Genomic DNA, 18,008 nt, shown 5'->3' on the forward strand with positions numbered 1-18,008 from the left:
GAAAAATTACCTTGAAATTCAATTTATCTATATTTGGAGCCAAATTGGCGAAACAAGGTTTTTCGACAATTTTGAAATTCACATTGTTTAAGAACAAAACAAGGTTTTTGAGTTCTGTAAAAAATGGTATCTTTCCTCCATTGAGCTCTTTCCAGTGAATTCCATAGGAAATAGCTAACATTCAATCTTTGTGTTGATGTGTTCTTTGTGTTGATTGTGATAATTTAGTTTAATCAACTTGCCTGCATTTAGAATTAGGATCATAGATCATTAGCAAGGGGAGGTAACGTGGCATTATCTAGTGTTAGTATAATGCTGTTTCATGCTTTATCAATATCATCTTGTAATTGATTATCTGTATATCTCTATCAACAGATCAAAGATGGCATCCATTGTAGATGATGATCGCACAGCTGTTTCTGAGTTCCACGTTTTCCAGTCAATCATTGATGTGGCTTCTCAGATCAGCAGAAACAAATCTCCTAAGTATAAAAAATGTCTGCAACATTTCATGGACACGCATGGTATTAAGGAGTGTGAAGAAGTGACAACATTCTTTATGACAGGTTGGAAGCATTTCGGGCATTTGAAAAATGCTAAAGTGGGAACCGCTAAAATCCTCGAGCAGGCTTCAAAATTAACAACCAACTTCGAAAGAAAGTGTCCACCTTCAGTAGAACCACTAAAGAAACGTAGGAAAAGTTTTGTTGATTTGGGCTCCCGGATGCAGAAGGAAAGAACTGAATCTCTTCTTCAACACATCAGTGACTATGTCCAACAAGAATGCCCTGAATTGAGTGTCACCCAGTGACTCATAGAATTAACATTCAGTCCGAGAAGAAGATTGCCAAAGTCGGTCATGAGATCTTTACCTCCAGCATCACGAACGCACGCTCCTTTGAAGTGGACGAGGCTATCGCTATTATGCACTCGCTGACACTTAGCAGGGACCAGATGAGAAAGATGAGAAACTTATTGTCAGAAGGAGTTTGCCTTACTGTCGGTGATCAAGGGTTTGATGTGAAGGTCATCATTCATGACACCATGAAAGATCTGAAGTTCAAAAAGCTCATCTCTGGTCAGGGTGGAGCTGACTGCATCCTGTGCAAGTCAAAACAGGCAGATTGGACAAAGAGAGAGAAAGTTTTGGAAGGTTTCCCGATTAACAGGTTGGCAGAAAACACCCTAAAACTGTACAATCAACTTGTGGAAGAGGACGGTACCATCACAACCAAAAGTGGAGATTTCGAAACACGTGAAGGACTTACCCAACAACCACTAACTACATCTGATCAATCAAGCATCACTGTTACACACTCGTATATCAATGGAACAACATGGTTTCTAAAGGTTCTTTATCGGTGTAACTGTGACTATCAACACTGGGTTGAACATGCTGATCCGCGAGGAGAGCCCATTCGACGTGCAAAAGATCGAGTTCTCGAAGCCATCTACACTGAGACTGATCTGTATCTTGACAAGGTCAATACTGCAGGAGGTAAAGGAGGCACTTCAACGAATGGACCCCAGGGTAGAAGATTCTTTTCTGAGGAAGTCACCGACAACTTTCGACTGTTTTGTCCATTGTTTCGTGTACACGTAAAGTTGATGTAATCAAATTCAAAGCTCTCTGCGATGAAACCTCCCTCCATCTATGTGACAATTTCCCATGGGTATTGATTAATCACACTCTATATGGCACCCTTCAGCACTCTGCTGAATTGATAACTCTGAATGATGGCTATGGTCTTGGTGCTCTCTCAGAAGAATGCCTGGAGTCCAACAACAAGGACATTCGGAACTTCTTACAATTTCGGACACGAAAAACTGACCCAATCCAACAATTGACAGATGCCATGGCTCGACTTCTGGAATGTTCAGATCCACGAATAAACAGTATAGCAACACAGTTTCAGCCGAAGAAGTTCTGCACTGAATGTGGCGGTACTGACCACACAATTCGCTCGCACAGTCGACAGTTCAGTCTGCCTAAGAAGTGGTATGCGAGCGTCATCGAAGACATTCTTCTTGATTAGTCTATGTTGATCATTGATTTCTTGTTAGTTTATTTGTCATTCAGTTTATACTTATATGCTAGTGTTGATTACTTGAATGCTTAGAATTGACAAAAAATGGATTGCACTTTGATTGCAATTACAATCATCTCATTAAATCCTATTTAATAACTATTGTTCATTCTGGTCCGGGGAATCTGATCAACATATAAGCCAAATTTTCATCAATCCTACCCTAAAATTGACAAGAATGCGATCTGCCTAGCTCTTATTAGCAATACACATGAAAAAATTGAAATAGCTTGAAATATTTCAATATTGGTATGCATAGAAAGAGCTTGATGAGCTAAGAAAGAATCTTTTTAAATTTTTAAAATCTGATTAAAATTAAGGAAGTTATGGCTATTTTTGTGCCTCACACGTTTGGATATTTTTCCCTCTTTAAGACCATATGCGTTTCGTCACATTTTTTACACTACTTTTTCAGTAAAAATGTCATATCTTTGTTAAAACACAAGACTAAGAAATGAAATTTACCATATAAGTGTATTTTTGTACAAGGAATCAGAATATGCAACTGAAAATCTCCCAAAGTTTATGGTTTCCAAATAATCTGCAGTAAATGTGCATAAATATGCAGCAATTCCTTAAAAATGCCATGTATCCATAAACAGAAAAGAAGTTGGAGAACTCAATGTTGAATTGTAATGTGCTTTATGTAGAAAAAACTTAAATCTAAACATAAGACCATTTAAAAATGAATATATTGCAATATTTCTTTGGTATTATTGTAGATTAACACCTTCTGTTTAACCCCACTCAACTCCTTCTGACCACCCCTCCAAAATGTGATTCTACCTTTTTAGGAAATTATGTATAAAATGCCATGAAAAACTTTAATGAAAGATAAACAAATTATTTTAGAATTGAATGTAAAATAATTTCCTATTACAGGTCATTCTAGCATTTTAGGGCAGTTAACTATTTTTTTTTCTATGGGAAAATATGCATGCTTTTTTTTTTTTTTTTTTTTTTTTTAAGATGATTATGTGTAGTTTTAAGAGGGTTTCTATGCAATGAGAATATGGGGAGGGTTGCCATTCGGACTTTGAATTAATTGTAGGGCTAAGGAAAATTATGTGTGAACATACTGAAAACTTGACAGAGACAAAGCTAACAAAAACAATATTAGAGGGGGGAGCGGTTAGTTTCACAAAAATTTAATGTAAAATAATTCATTTCCTGGCCGTTCTAGCATTTTAGGACAGTTAACCAATTTATTTTTATGTGTATTTTTCTTTAAGGAAGGATCTATTTTTTGTTTGTTTGTTTGTTTTAGATGCTTGTATGTGGCTTACAGAGGTATTTTGTTGGGGGGGGGGGGGGCTTGCCACTCGAACTTAGTGTTATTGTTAAGGTTAAAGAGTGTTTTAGGAGGAGACTTGCCACACATAATTTGTATTAGAGGTGGAGTTAAGAGAGCTTTTTTTCAAAAAGAGCGTTCAAAAATTTGTTGATTTCTATTTTCGAGGTTGAAGGTGTTAATTCCATAGGCCGTTTATACTACGCTGGAGCAGGTTGTAAAAATATCTTTCGCTTAATAAGTAGAAAAAAAAATAACGAAATAAAAAGCTTCCTAATTGTAGTTTGATGTGTTTTCTAACTGCTTTTAAAATTTCAAGAATATTGATATAGATTTTGAGGGTTTGTATTACTATACACATAGATTCGAAAAAGTTGTCAAAAAAACAAATATATAACAAATAAATGTTATCAAAAGCAAGTTACTTTTCTACCTAACTGGATAATTTTTTAGTGTTTTTATTTAATGTAACATGTTTATTCAGCTTGAAAACAGTGTTTACCGATGTTTTGGAAAATTTAAAATGGCGCCCGACTCTCTTGAAACGGTAAGTTTGGGGAAAGAGTTAAAAATAAAAAAGTAGACAAAATACTGCTAGAAACTCGCTCAATATATGTTACCGAGCTGAATAAACATGTTACATTGAATAAAAACACAAAAAATATATCCAGTTTGGTAGAAAAGTAACTTATCTTGCCTTTGATAACATTTATTTGTTATATATTTGTTTTTTGACAACTTTTTCGAATCTATGTATAAACGAGATTTTGATACTTATTTTGATTTTGAAAAAAAACATTTGTGGCTGTTCGCAGTAAAACATTGTTTTAATTCGTTGTTCAAAACTAATTTAAAGAATAAAAGTGCATGCAAGCTATATATCTACAAAAGGTTTTGTTTTTTTAACCATGTTTTTAAATTTGACGAGCAATGTGAGAAATTGCAACAGATTCATAATGCCGAATTGGTTGGGATTATTATTATACATTCTGAAAACCGAATAGTTCTAAACTAATGTTATTCTGATAACAAAATAGCTCTCATTAAACATATAAGAACATTTATATTCATATTTTCATGTTTTTCTTAATTCGTTCTTGAATAAAAATTAAAGAATGTGTGTTGTTTACACTGTGCTATCGCTGATTCTACAGGCTGGAGCTGCTGCTGCTGCTGCTGCTTCTAGTAATTCGAGAAATAGAAACAATTTTTTTTCGGGTAGGTCCTTTTAAATTATCAATTACTGCGGTCCTACTCAACATAAAATAATACTTTTAATTGATAAAGATAGTAAAAAGATTGATTTACTTACTACTGGGTGTCCGAAGAATTCTTTTTTCAAAATGTTCAATACTCGTCATATTAAAGTCTTATTTTTAACACGACAAAAAAAGAAATGGTCAAAAATATTTCGGACACTTGACAGTATTAAGATTAACACCTCTTCTAATTGGTTCCCAAATTTCATGACGAAATTCTTCATACAATCACGGTACGGACCTTTAGAAAACAGGGGGGGTCATTACAAAACCTTACCGAAAACGCCATTTTATGACGTTCACATTTTTATCACTTTATTTTCTTAAAACTCTTAAAATATATAATGTACATTCATATTTATTAATTCATTTGAAAGTATATTCATTTCCAAACAAAACAGTAGTAATTTGAAGACTTGAAGTGCTTTGGTTTAAAAAATATGGCTATTTTAGTAGAACTACCTTGAAATCTGTGATTATCCAAAGCGTTTTTTCGTCCGTGTGTATTACTACTCTTATCTAATAAAAATTTTGGAATCCTCATAAAATTACTGAGAAAATAAAAAAAATATTAACCCTCTAGCATTTCAGGAAGTCGTTTTATAACAAATTCAAGGTCGGAGAAAAATCTGGTTTTTATCCTCCGTCGTCCGCGACAAGCGTTGGATCGGAAATCCTCATTTTCCCCATGAAAGGGCTCAAATGGTAATATAAATGGATTAAAAATGATTTCAATAGGCCCAATTTACCATCAACATCCCTAAAAACTAATTTAAACCTATTAAAACATAGTCAGAACAACTTCCATTCCTATTTCCAAACTTTGGCCATCTGGGCCCAGTGTGGGTTAGACTGGTTCAGATGAAAAAAAAAGTCAAGAACCCAGGTAGACATACCTTCAGATAAACTTAAAGGATTTTAGGAGCACTTCCTGCTAATGATGTTCTGCCGACTATAATTTGGCTGTCAACAACCAACCAAGATTCCCTTTAACTCTGCAACTGCATCCTAGTTATAACACTCAACCAGGTCTAAAACGAACCTATAAACCACCATTCCTCTTTCACAAACACACACTTGCAAGCTATCTGTTCTTCTCAGGTAAACTATGTTTTTTTAGAAAAGCAACAGAACTACTAGACTTATGATCTATTTGTCTTTTTCAAGAGAAACCCTGTTCTTTTCAAGACGATTTCTCTTTCAGTCCCAAGTGACATCCACACTTTGACAATCATTAAAAACAAGCCAGCCAGGCTATCAACAGCAATATTCCTATGGTGCTAATAACTGAACTATACCTAAAACCATTTATTTTTAAATATAACTTAAATCCTACATATTGTCTCTAAACAAGACCAATCACCATAATCAGCCTCTGCAACACTCATGGATGTATTTTAAATCAAACTAGAACTCACCATTTCTATCAGCTCGACGAAAAACCTGAAAAATAAAAAAAAACATTTTACTTTTATTGCCACAATTTTAAGGGAAATACTTTAATTCATAATTAAATGTTAAAAGGCAAAGCGAGAAGATCATAAATGATACTTTAATATTTCATAGAAAAGTGAATTGCTGTTAAAATGGTTTGGAATGAGTTTCATCATCAGAACATCATTTAACATGTTAGAAACAATTGATGTTAAAAACAAAACAAGCATTTGATGCTTCGCAGTAAACAACAATTCAGTATTAAAAAAATTGTTTTTAAATACGTTGTGCTAACTTTACGTGCTTAAAAGAATTTTGTTAAAGTTTTATTTTGAAAAATATTTGCAGCTTCTGTCCCAGAGTTGATAACCTGTGATCCTTTGGGTCACAGGTTATCTATGATCTATTTTAATGGACGACACCATCTATTATGGCATCATATATCCAAGTGAATAATATAAAACAGTCATAAATAAGCATATGTTATGATGAGTTAGTTTTAAAAATGTGGAAATTTACACACATACTTTATAATACATAAATTAAGGTAAAGAGATACATAAAATCTGACTGCATAATCAGAAAGAATGCATTAATTTACTTAAGAGTGCCAAGTTCCATAAGAATGGAAAAAAAACAAAAAGTGGAGAAATTGCCAACTTTCTTGAAATGCTGAGGTCCATATTTTGGTCCACATTTTTAAAAGATTTGATCAGTACAGGGTTCATGTCAATAACTACTGATGACACATTTTCATAGAGTTTGTCAACAGTTTCCATAGATTATCAGTAATGATCACATTTTTATTTATTGTCTATTTTTTTTTTTGTAATTTTTATTTTTACACAGGAATCACAACTTATCAAGGCCCGAAGGCCACTCGAGGATAAGGGTTAATGGGTATACATTAGTCAATGTGATTATGGCGTAGTAAACCTAAGTAGAGGAAATTTTGTAAATTGAATTACTTAGGGGGACGGTTCATCAAGAACTTGTTTACATTGGACTTGAAGACAATCAGATTGTAGTCAGCTGGAAAGCAGGCAAATGGAAGACAGTTCCACAGGCGTGCAGTTCTAAGAAAGAAGCTTTGTTCATGGAATCTACATTTAGGTTTAGGCACAGATAAAGTGTGGGGGAAATTATTGATAGTGGTTTTGGCTAGACGAGTGTTTTTTGTGAAAGTTTGGTGAGTGGGGACTATAGATTGAAGCTCAGACGAGGACTTGCCATGAAAATAACAATAAAGCAGAGACAGGCTCGCAATGTCTCTTCTGTGGGAAAGAGGTTGCAGGGAAGAGAAACGGGTATCCTCCACTAAGCTACAAAGTTTATTTTGAACTCTGTTAAGGCAGGATAAATTACTTCTAGCAGCTCCTGCCCAGACGTGGCAACAGTACTCCATCATTGATTGTACCTGGCTTTTATATAGGTAGAGAATTGCATCAGGAGTGAGACATCTATTGAAGTGGTAGAAGGATCCTACCATTTTTCCAGCGACTTTGGCAATGGATTTGATATACATGTTACATTTCAGATCGGGAGTAAAGGTCAAGCCCAGAAGCTTGTCAAAACATGAAGCCTCCCCAAGACGAGATGCCAATTGATGCCAGATCGGCATCAGAGCATTGATGATGTAAAGATAGAAGCTTGGTTTTAGATGCATTAAAAGTAACCAGCCACTACGTTCCCCATTGTATCACATGTTCAAGATCAGAGGAGAGAGAATCAGAAAGAACTTGGTCGTTTACAGTCTTTGATGTGCTACCATAGCTGGTAGTGTCGTCAGCATAAATGTCTACAAATGATGTAAGGATGTGATTTGGAAGATCATTGATGTAGATCAGGAAGAGAGTTGGGCCCAGGATGGACCCTTGAAGGACTCCAGCATTAATACTGTGAGCTTCTGATTTCTGCCCATCAACCACTACTCTTATGAACCTATCAGAAAGAAATGATTTAATAATCAAGAAGACATTTCCAGCTATAACATAGATGGAGATCTTGTGAAGTAGACCTTTATGCCATACCTTGTCAAAGGCCTTTGATATATCAAGAGCAAGCCTCCGTCGAGAGATTCGCTAATCCTATGAGATATAACTGTAAACACGTCTGCTGTAGATCTAGCAGAACGGAAACTATATTGCATGTCATTAAGAAGGTTATTTTTGCTAGGATGGTTGACTACTTCTCTATTTAACACAGATTCCAGCAACTTACTCATGACGCACAGGAGACTTATTGGCCTGTACTGAGAGAGAGATGAACGATCACCTGAATTCTTAAATATAGGGCATACTGATGAGATTTTCCAAGGTGTTGGAAGCATTTCTCCTTAAGACAATGCTTAAATAACCTTGTAAGTATGGACGCTAGTTCTGGTTCAAACTTTTTGAGCACTATAATTGGAAAGCTTTATTGAAATCAAGGTTTTTGATTAGCTTGACAACATCACGTACAGATATTTGTAAGTCGCATAGCGTGTTTTCAGGAAAGGGTAAAATTAGCTGCAAAGCAGTGAGATGAAACCATTCATTAGTCTATATTCTTTCTTTATCATCTGGTCATTTGTCAAGATATGGTCTTACATTGTCATTTTTAAAGATAGATTTCCCTACAACCTGGAACCAATATGTCTTCATTGAAGGGATAGAAAATGCCAAGGTAGCATTATCCTTTTTCTTTTTAGAGGAGGAACATCCTTTATCAGAGATGACACTTGTAGTGACCCTTTCACAAGAGAAAATATAATCTATGCAGATACAGATCCTGGATCACTAGGTGTACCTCCAAAGTGCAAGAGGAATTGGTACCTTGGCAAAGAAAGGAACGTCATCAACAACTCTCTCGTGGACAGACGAAATACTCTTTCCACCGCTGCACATCAAGCTCCGCTTAATCAAGCAGTTCACTAAGGTTCTGGAAAAAGATGGTGACTGCTTCACTTACTTGTGCTAGGCTTTTCCACGATTGACGATGGAGAAGTTGAAATCTGGCATCTTCTCAGATCCGGCAGCTAAAAGCTCTAGAGAGCAAAAACTCAATGAACAAAGTGGAACTGGAAGTGTGAAAGGCATTTGTTCTTGTCATGAAGAACTTTCTTGGCAACAATAAGGCCAGAAACTATGCAAAACTTGTTAACAACATTTTGACTGCTTTCAAAAACCTGGGCTGCAATATGAGCATCAAGATGCACTACCTATTTTCACATATGGACCAGTTTCCTGAGAACCTGGGTTCGGTTAGTGATGAGCAGGGGGGAGAGATTCCATTAGACCCTGAAAGAGATGGAGACTAAATATCAGGGTTGTTATGACGCAGTCATGATGGCTGACTCCTGTTGAAATCTGAAGTGAGACCTCTTTGCCACTGAGCATTCCAGGAGTTCATAGAAACGGAAGTTCAAGCTCTGAAGTTTGAACAACGGTGAAGCAACATGCAATTTACATGTACTTACCTTTATCAATGTCCACCATTCAGTTTTCAGTAATCGATGTTTCTATCAGGTAATCAACATACATTGTTGGCAAAACATTTTTTTTTCTCTTTGAAATATATTTAGAATGATATGTTGGCAAAAATCAGCTGATAATGCCACAAAAATATAATGAATTTTGTTACAAGATCTGATTTTTTTTTTCAAATCAACTTAGCCCAAATCCTAACCTGATGGAAAGAAATGGATGCCATTTCCTGATTCAGCAGTGTAAAATAAAATACTTAACTCAGTTGTAGAAATCTAGACAACATTCAAAAAGTACAAAATTGTTGCCCAATGTAATCATCAACTAAATTACCAAATATGGTCAATCATGAAGCAATGATTTTAATCCCAAAAACATTATAAAATAAAAAAAATTCTTTAAATTTAAAACTATAGATTTATATTTTATATGAATTTATTAAAAATATGTTTCATTTTCTAAAAATAAAATTATTTCAACATTTTCGCCAATGTAGAAGGTATATATTAAACATGTTTAGGGGATTTGGGTTTGTTTGTTGTTTTTTAGGTAGGGACCACCAGAACTTGATGTTTATTTTGCAAGACCAAATGACTGAAACCTTCCACATAAGTAAGATTTTTATAATATTGGGGTACAACATACATTAACTGAATATTTATAGAATAACTATTGTCAGTGTTTTTTCTTCTTTCTTTGTTTCTTGATTCTGATTTTTAGTTACCAAAGAGTAATGAAGAAAATTTTATATATTTGCAATAACAATTTTAGTAGTTTTCTCCCAAAATCGACGAAGTGTTTTTTTATTTATTTATTATTATTATTTTTTTTTTGGAGGCGGGAGATCTGTAACCATATTTATGTGTAAAAGTTGAACTAATCAAATTGCTTTTTTGTTTTTTTCCAAAACTCCTCTGCATTATCCACTCTGTAAATATTGCAGTTGTATTTAATAGCATTATCAAGTCTATCTATGAGATTGAGAGAAAGAATTACTTGTTCACGCTTTAGCAAGTACCTCCTTCCCTTTCTCTTAAATATTTTTGGTGCTTGTAAGAAATAGGTATCTACACTTCTCCACACAATTATGATATCAGAAAAAAAAAAAATCATTTTTGAAGTTTAATTTCAATTCATACAGAAAATAAATCTAACTCTTTTTCCTCCTTTTCCATGGAGTTATATATTCTTAAAATAATTAAATAAATACAATTACTTATATTACTCGAGCAAAAAAAAAAATTCTGAGGTTCATACTGTTCCCCAAATGTTATTATAAATAGTGCATAATTGAACAGGATGATTAAACTGTTAGGATTTACTATTGGTTCAGTACAAAATGATCAGATTAGTGAAAAAGAAAATTTACAGTTTTATAAGTTTCGCATCTATTTTGGGTCATATTGAAACTGTACTGTTTTAGATTAGTGCTGATGTCAGACGGAATGGGTAAATTCATATTGAAACTTTGAACTTACCCATTCCGTCTGACATCAGCACTAATCTAAAACAGTACCCAAGCTTACTGGGTCAGACAAATAGTAATTTTTTTCCATTTTCTTAATGAATAGTAGCCGAAACAATTTGGGTCCTTTTTAGGAATATGTATCCAAGAAATTAAAATGAAACAAACACTGGTAGAAACCCATCCAATAGATGTCATCAATCGTGCAAAAATGTAAGGTTCTACCAGTATACTGTTTAATTTTCGATTTTTGAGCGATTATTGTGACTTCTTTAATGACCACCTTATGTCAGCTATTATTTTCTTATGCTAACTTAAGACTTGGCACTAGTAGTGTTTCGAAGTAAATAAATACATTAAAATAAAGTAAACAACCAAACCAAACAATGCAGGTAGGTAGGAGAGTTACTTATCTTGCCTTTTCTAACATTTATATTCGTTATATAATTATTTTTATACACCTTATTTGTTTTGTTGGCTATTGTAAAACAAATGTCCCATTTTCCTATCATTCAACATAAAGAAATTAGTTTTTTGTTGGATTTTTTTTTTTTCAAGTTCTTATTTAGAATTCGACTTAATAAAAAAATACAGAAAATATAGACAAATCTTTACGATGTACATATTCTTCACGGAATGAAGATGTCATATTCAAAAAAAAAATCACATAAATTGATCAAGTAGTTTTTTTTTAACTAAAAAAATAAAATGATTAAACTCAAAAAATGCCTTTCCAATTTTGATCAGGGGCCTCTCCAGTCAGTATGGATACCAGAAGTGTTATAAAGTCCTGGTTGGATTTAGTGTTATTTGAAATTGGAAAGGCGTCTCTTCAGATTAACCAATAAAATTTTATGAAGTGATACACTGCTTTGATCGCCATATTTTATAAACAAGGGGGAGGCAATGCAATTTGAACTATTCAGATGAAAATGTCTTGTAATGGATACAACTTAGTCTTAAAATTGCAGTAAAGTTTTACTTGGTTACTATCTTAGCATATTTCTTTAAAATTACGACTTTTAAAGGCATGCTGAAAACAAATATCGCATTTAAATTTTCCACAAATAAATAGCTTTCCGGATATTAAGCAATGTCATTGCTGGTGGCCTCAGGGTTCCTATTTACAATGCTTCCCCACGGGGCGGAGTTAGACACCAGGGTCGTTTTTTAACGTGGAAAAATTGACAAAAATTAAGAATTGTCTCAGTCGTGAAGGATTTCTCCTCCACTGACAGAGTACAAGAAAATGAAGTGTAGCATAAACTATTTTGAAGCCAAATTTTGCAGGAAAAAAGGCTAAAAAAAAACGCCAAATTGATAATTGTAGCGAATTTTTCACAAACAAAAAAGCCAAATTGAACATTTGAATTGTTGGTACTCATGCACTTTTTTTTTCTTTTTTTTTTATTACATTTCCACCCCAAACAAGGCATATTGCCACTTTGTTGTAGGGGGTACTGTGTAGGGAGTTGGGCAGCAAGATGTCGGTTCACGTTGCACTCGAACTTCTGCATGCCAGTACAGTTGGGGAAGCAGGGACCGGCTGGGAATTCCAAAGTCTAGCGGTGCTGGGGAAGAAACTACTGGAGTAGAAGGCTCTCTTACATCTAGGGATCTCTACTGTGAAGGAGTGGGATTTAGCTGCTTGTCGGGTTTGTCGAGGGTATTTACGTCGAAGGGGCACAAGTGCTTGCAGTTCGTCCTGTGCTGAAATAATAACTTTATTATTTAAAAAGCCATTCTTAACATGGGGAGGGGAAGGGAGGGTGTTTTGTACCTATTCTGTACTTTAACCTTACAATTGAATAAAAAAAAAACATCATAAAACATTAATTAAATTTGGAAATACGATTTAAAAAATAGCGCGGATCAGTAAGTGCATTAGCACCGATTGTAGCACTAGGTATGGGGCTGCCAACCTGCCAACATTGCCCTGCCAACCAACCGAGAGCTCTTTTTAGTATCCTTGTTGTTTCCTTAAGTGCAATTACTGTTCATAATTTCGGTACTTGTACAGTTTAATCAAGACATTAAAAAATGAAAATATCGAAAAAAGGTTATATTGTACGTATTCGTTACGGAACGAAGTTCTCCGAACAAATATTTCACTTAATTTCATCAAGTACTTTTTATTTTACAGCAGCGAAAAAAACAATTTGTTATGATACCAAGCAAAAGGTTCGATTTTTAGGAAGAAAAGCTAGTAATAAAGATGAGGAGGGAGAGTCGGCGCTTTAACTGGAGTTATCTCCCCGTGGCGTGTTCAACAAATTTCATAATGGCTTTCTGCTGTAAAATAGAAACTACTCGATCAAATTAAATGAATTTTTTTTTCAGAGATCTTCAGTCAAAAACGGATACGTACAATATAGCCTTTTTTTCGATATTTTCATTTTTTAATGTCTTGATTAAACTGTACAAGTACCACAATTTCAAGTCAGTTTTATTCAATTCGCGGTGTTTATTTAGAATTACACTTATTTAAAAAAAAAAAAAAAATTTTAAATGCAATCTTTATGAGGTACATCGTTACGGAACGAAGATGTCATATTCCAAAAACTACGTAAATTGATCAAGTGCTTATTTGTTTTTTGTTGTTGTTCCCCCCCCCTTTCTGTTTGGTGCTTCCTTCGGTGCTAATGCAGAATGTAGTGATCCGCACTATTTTTTAAATCGTATTTCCAAGTTTAATTAAAGTTTTATGATATGTCTTTTTTATTCAATTGTAAGGTTAAAGTACAGAATACCCTCCCCTCCCTATGTTAAGAATGGCTTTTTAAATAATAACGTTATTACTTCAGCACGGATCACGCTCTGCATGAGTACCCTACAATCTTCAAAGGAAGAAAAAAAATTTAAAAAAAAGGAAAGATACACGCCCTACACTGCAGACTCTCTCTCTCTCTCTCTCTCTCTCTCTCTCTCTCTCTCTCTCTCTAGCACCCAACATTAACAAGTTGACAATTCAATTGGATTGTTTCTGTATTTATTTGTAAACAATGTCATCTGAGATGAAGGAAAGATGGCATACAATGCAATCTAACAGCGTTGGATTTTTATTAAAAGTTTATCGATTTCTTCAGATTTGTTGGCTATAAAGATACGAGTAAAAATGAAAGAAATTCGCGACTTAAAACGATACAAAAAGGAATGCATTATCCTTACCATTTTTTTTCCTTTGTTCAGTAGATTCATTTTGAACTCTCTCTCTCTCTCTCTCTCTCTCTCTCTCTCTCTCTTTCAAGCAATTTTTATTAAAACAAATAATTGAAATATATCTTATAAAGATAGATGCTAGTAAACTTACATCGAGAAATATAGCCATTCCCTTTTCCATGTGCTTTTCGGCCATTCTTGCTTCTTTATCGGGTGGGACCAAATCTCGGAGGAAGAATGTCAAAACCTTGAGAATCTCGCGCGTTGCCAATAACAACGACGAGACTTCACCGGTTCGTTGTTATGGAAACAGAATAACTTACTTTGCCATCGTTTTAGCTTCTTTATCTGCGAAAAACTATTTTCTTTTTGTAAGATAACAAAATAAATAATAATTAATTAAATACAAAATGCTTTGTAAAACTTGGGTAATCTTTATAAGGTATACTAATATCAACATTACCGAATGACAGACGACTAAATCGAGTGACAATGCCAATCGCAACAACTGGTCAGAAGGAGAGTAAAAAAAATGAAGAAACCAAGAGACGCGGTCATAAATATGTTGGACAACAGAAGAAAGCTGTCAGACATGGTAGGTAAACACAATAAAAACATGTTATTGAATTATTATGAAATGTTAAAGGGGTACTCCTGCAGTATTTTACCCACCGATTTCACGATCTTAGCCGAGCGTTGTCGAACGCTTTCGGCGTTAACGCCGACGAAAGCCGAGAATTCGGAGCTACGGTGCAAGAACGCTAAAAGTATGTGAATAGCAACAACATTACAAGGAAAAGATATTACACACACAACAAAATGGATAAAATTAATACAAAATATTTGGATAAAATAAATCACAAACACTTACCGTAAGTTTTTTTAAAGTAAAATAAATTTATTTTGTTGAATATTTTTTTTTTCGTTCATTTTGTTTTCCGATAGCTTTTTTTTTTGGTGGGGGGGGGCGGGTAAGCAACAGTAATAAACACTTCAATGTTTTTTTTTGTTTGTTTTTAACAAAACGTTATTAAACAGTAACAACAATGTTTTTTTTTTTGTTTTTGTTTTTTTTTCAGTAATGTTTGTAGGGGGGGGGGACAACAATTACTGTTTATCTTTAGTTCCGACTGGAAGATTTTCTACTGACTGTAGAGGCAAAGTAGGGAGCAAAGGGTTTTCAGAGGATGTGGAAAGAAGCTCCTTCCCAACCGGGTAGCCTTCCGCGATTTGATTTATTATGGAGACAAAAGGGTTGTGTCCAAATTTTTGTCTCCACATAAATTCGAATAAATATGTTTCCAACAGCTCCCGGTTTTTTTTTTTTTTTATCGCTAAATTAAATTGCTGAAATGAAAGGCTGTGTATTTTTACTTTGAACAATAAAATAACTGAAATGAAACGCTATGTGTGTAATTCCAATGAAAATTATTCGTCTGCTGCGCGTTCGTTTGAAGCGCCCTGATTGGCTGATAGAGTATCGTACCGCTCGCCATGTTCCGGCGTTTTCCGACGGATGTCGATCAACGCTCGGCTAAGATCGTGAAATCGGTGGGTAAAATCAAGACCGTCTTAAATAGGCACCGCCAAAAGTGGGGGGGCAGGTCAGTACTTTTTGACGGACCGTCTTTTTAAAAATCTACCAAAAATCAGGTAATTATCCGATCAATACGAAATTTTCAGCGATTATTAGGAGAAGAATGAACTTTATAACAGTGTACTTATTTTTCATAAACGATATTTATATATATATACTTTTTTGCTTACAAAACCCCCCCTTGTTTTGAAGTGGGAACAAATATGCTTAAAATAATCATCTGAAACTGAACAAAACATATTGTGTTGTTGTAAGGGACAGAATTATAGATTAAAAAAAAAAAAAAAAAAAAAATTGTTTGCATACCTTATTTTGACGTCTGAATATCAGAACTTCGATTGTGTTTAATTATTCCGCTTTTGAGTTTTGAAGTGTGAAATTCGGTGAATATGTTAAGTAAAATAATTAATTTAAGTTAAGCAAAACAAAAAAAAAAAATTTTTTTATATTTATACGAAAAAAGCCATTTTAAAATTTTTGATAAATAAATTAACAATTTTTTTTTAGCGAGCCGAATAATGCATGACCATTATTAAACAGAGCATGCTTTGAATAATCGATACAAAAAAAAAAAATTCGATAAATATTGTGCCCTTTGTGTTAAAAATAGCATCATTTTTTTCGATCTCGTTTGAAAACGTTTGCCGCCTTTCGACTACGGTAGACCAAAAGCGCTGAAATAATTTTTTTTTATTCTGCTTTAAATTGCCCCCTCCCCCCATTTTGGGGAGCCTGGCCCCCACACACATACACATTAAAAACCAAACTCATACAAATGGTCACCCATCTGGTACTGGCCAGCCTCAGCTTGATAATACATTGAAATTTTCGTCACTGAAAAATAAGTTTTTTTGGCCTGTTTAGTCTTCCATAGTTTTCGTCTCATCGAAAGAAAACGTAAACAGAGTCGATCTGAACTCTTCGGCGACGCGAAATATCTGGTTACATATATGAATAAGTGGAATTATTTGAAATTCAGGTACTTATATTATAATATTTTTGCATATTCTCTTAGAAAATCATCCTAAATCTTAGTTAGACAATAAATGAATAAATAAATTATTTCAAAAACCCTTTTTTTTTTAATATTTAAGTACGTTTTTTGTGCAAGACAAAAAATGTCAATTGTTAACTTTTTGGGAAAATTTAACATTTAAAATTGAATTAAAAATAGTAGAAAAAGTTTTACATTATTCTGTTTTCTATATGATAAAATTAAGGGTTTTATCTTTCTGGAAAAAAAAAAGTTACTCAGAAATAATGGATTTTAATAAATGTAATTTAGTTTTAAAAAACAACAACAACTTGATTTTGCGGCCATTTTTGGCGGTGCCTAGTCTTAAAAGACAAGAAGGCCACGGTAAAATACTGCAGGAGTACCGTTAAAGGAATGCCTGGTAATTCTAGCGTCATTTTTTTTTTTTTCTTCTTTCACTTCTCTTTTCGGGTGGGGACTTTAACTACTCTGTAGGATTATTTCTAATGTAGTAGGTTTAGCGCCGCTAAAGCCTCGAGTATGCGCGGTAAGGCAATTTTTTTTTTTTTTTTTTTTTTTTTAAATAAGGTTATCTTTAAAATCAGCACCCCTGTGTTGACAAAGGCTTTTAAAAGGCTTTCTTTGATCTTGTTGATTGGACGCAAAAGAAAAAAGTCTTTATTTGAACTTGTAGAAACCGCTATGCCCAGCTGGAACAAATCCCCAGCAAGAACATTTCATAGCGATCACCGTTTCCAACGTCCACGCCACCACGCGTATGAAGAACGCATAAGAACATGATGTTGTGATACGACCACCTTGTTGCGGGACTACCGGTGTAGATGTTAGTCCCGCAAACTCAAAAAAATAAAATGTAATAAAAAAATGTGTGAGGAAAGTCCTTTAAAAGTACTGCGCCCTCTGTAGATGTATAATGTTGCAGCAACGTAAAGCAATTCAATAACCAGTAAACACCGGTTCTGCACGGAATCCAACTAGCAAGGTGCCTAGACGGATGCGAACAATTACTCAGACCGGACCCAACAACGGTAAGATATCCTCCCACGGCACGAGAAGCAATAGCAACACGATTCCCGACCAAGTCAATCATCGCTCTCCCCACATCTTTCAATCACCTGCTTTTATGGCCGTTGTAGGCCGGTTAAATTTGCATATTGCGAGAATTCGTGTGACTTTGCAAGATATCATCCTTTACAAAAGACGGCGGCCGCCATCTTGATCTTTCTTTATCTATTTTCGGTTGGCGACGCCGAGC

The 18,008-nt window shown here is 34.4% G+C and overlaps 2 protein-coding genes across 6 annotated transcripts in view; one reads left to right on the forward strand and one right to left on the reverse strand.

Moving 5' to 3' along the window:
* Nucleotides 1-14,440, reverse strand: part of LOC145300424 (N-terminal EF-hand calcium-binding protein 1-like) — a 49,943-nt gene extending 35,503 nt beyond the window's left edge. The window contains exons 1-2 of the mRNA XM_080144486.1: nucleotides 14,311-14,440; nucleotides 6,056-6,080 (exon numbers count right to left, since the gene is read on the reverse strand). Of these exons, the coding sequence (XP_080000612.1) occupies nucleotides 6,056-6,080; nucleotides 14,311-14,355 (70 nt within the window). The 5' untranslated portion in view covers nucleotides 14,356-14,440. The remainder of the gene's footprint in view (nucleotides 1-6,055; nucleotides 6,081-14,310) is intronic.
* Nucleotides 14,441-14,445: 5 nt separating this feature from the next.
* LOC145299849 (uncharacterized) overlaps nucleotides 14,446-18,008 on the forward strand; it is a 102,779-nt gene continuing 99,216 nt past the window's right edge. For 3 of the 5 annotated variants that reach the window (XM_080144449.1, XM_080144442.1, XM_080144465.1), the window contains exon 1: nucleotides 14,446-14,754. In XM_080144449.1, the coding sequence (XP_080000575.1) occupies nucleotides 14,652-14,754 (103 nt within the window). In that variant the 5' untranslated portion in view covers nucleotides 14,446-14,651. Of the gene's footprint in view, nucleotides 14,755-14,810; nucleotides 15,032-18,008 lie in introns of those variants that run through there. The other 2 variants (XM_080144457.1, XM_080144474.1) reach the window with 2 other exon arrangements.

This window comes from Euprymna scolopes, chromosome 1 (genome assembly GCF_053919585.1).
Source record: "Euprymna scolopes isolate OS-2025 chromosome 1, ASM5391958v1, whole genome shotgun sequence".
NCBI classification, from domain to species: domain Eukaryota; kingdom Metazoa; phylum Mollusca; class Cephalopoda; order Sepiida; family Sepiolidae; genus Euprymna; species Euprymna scolopes.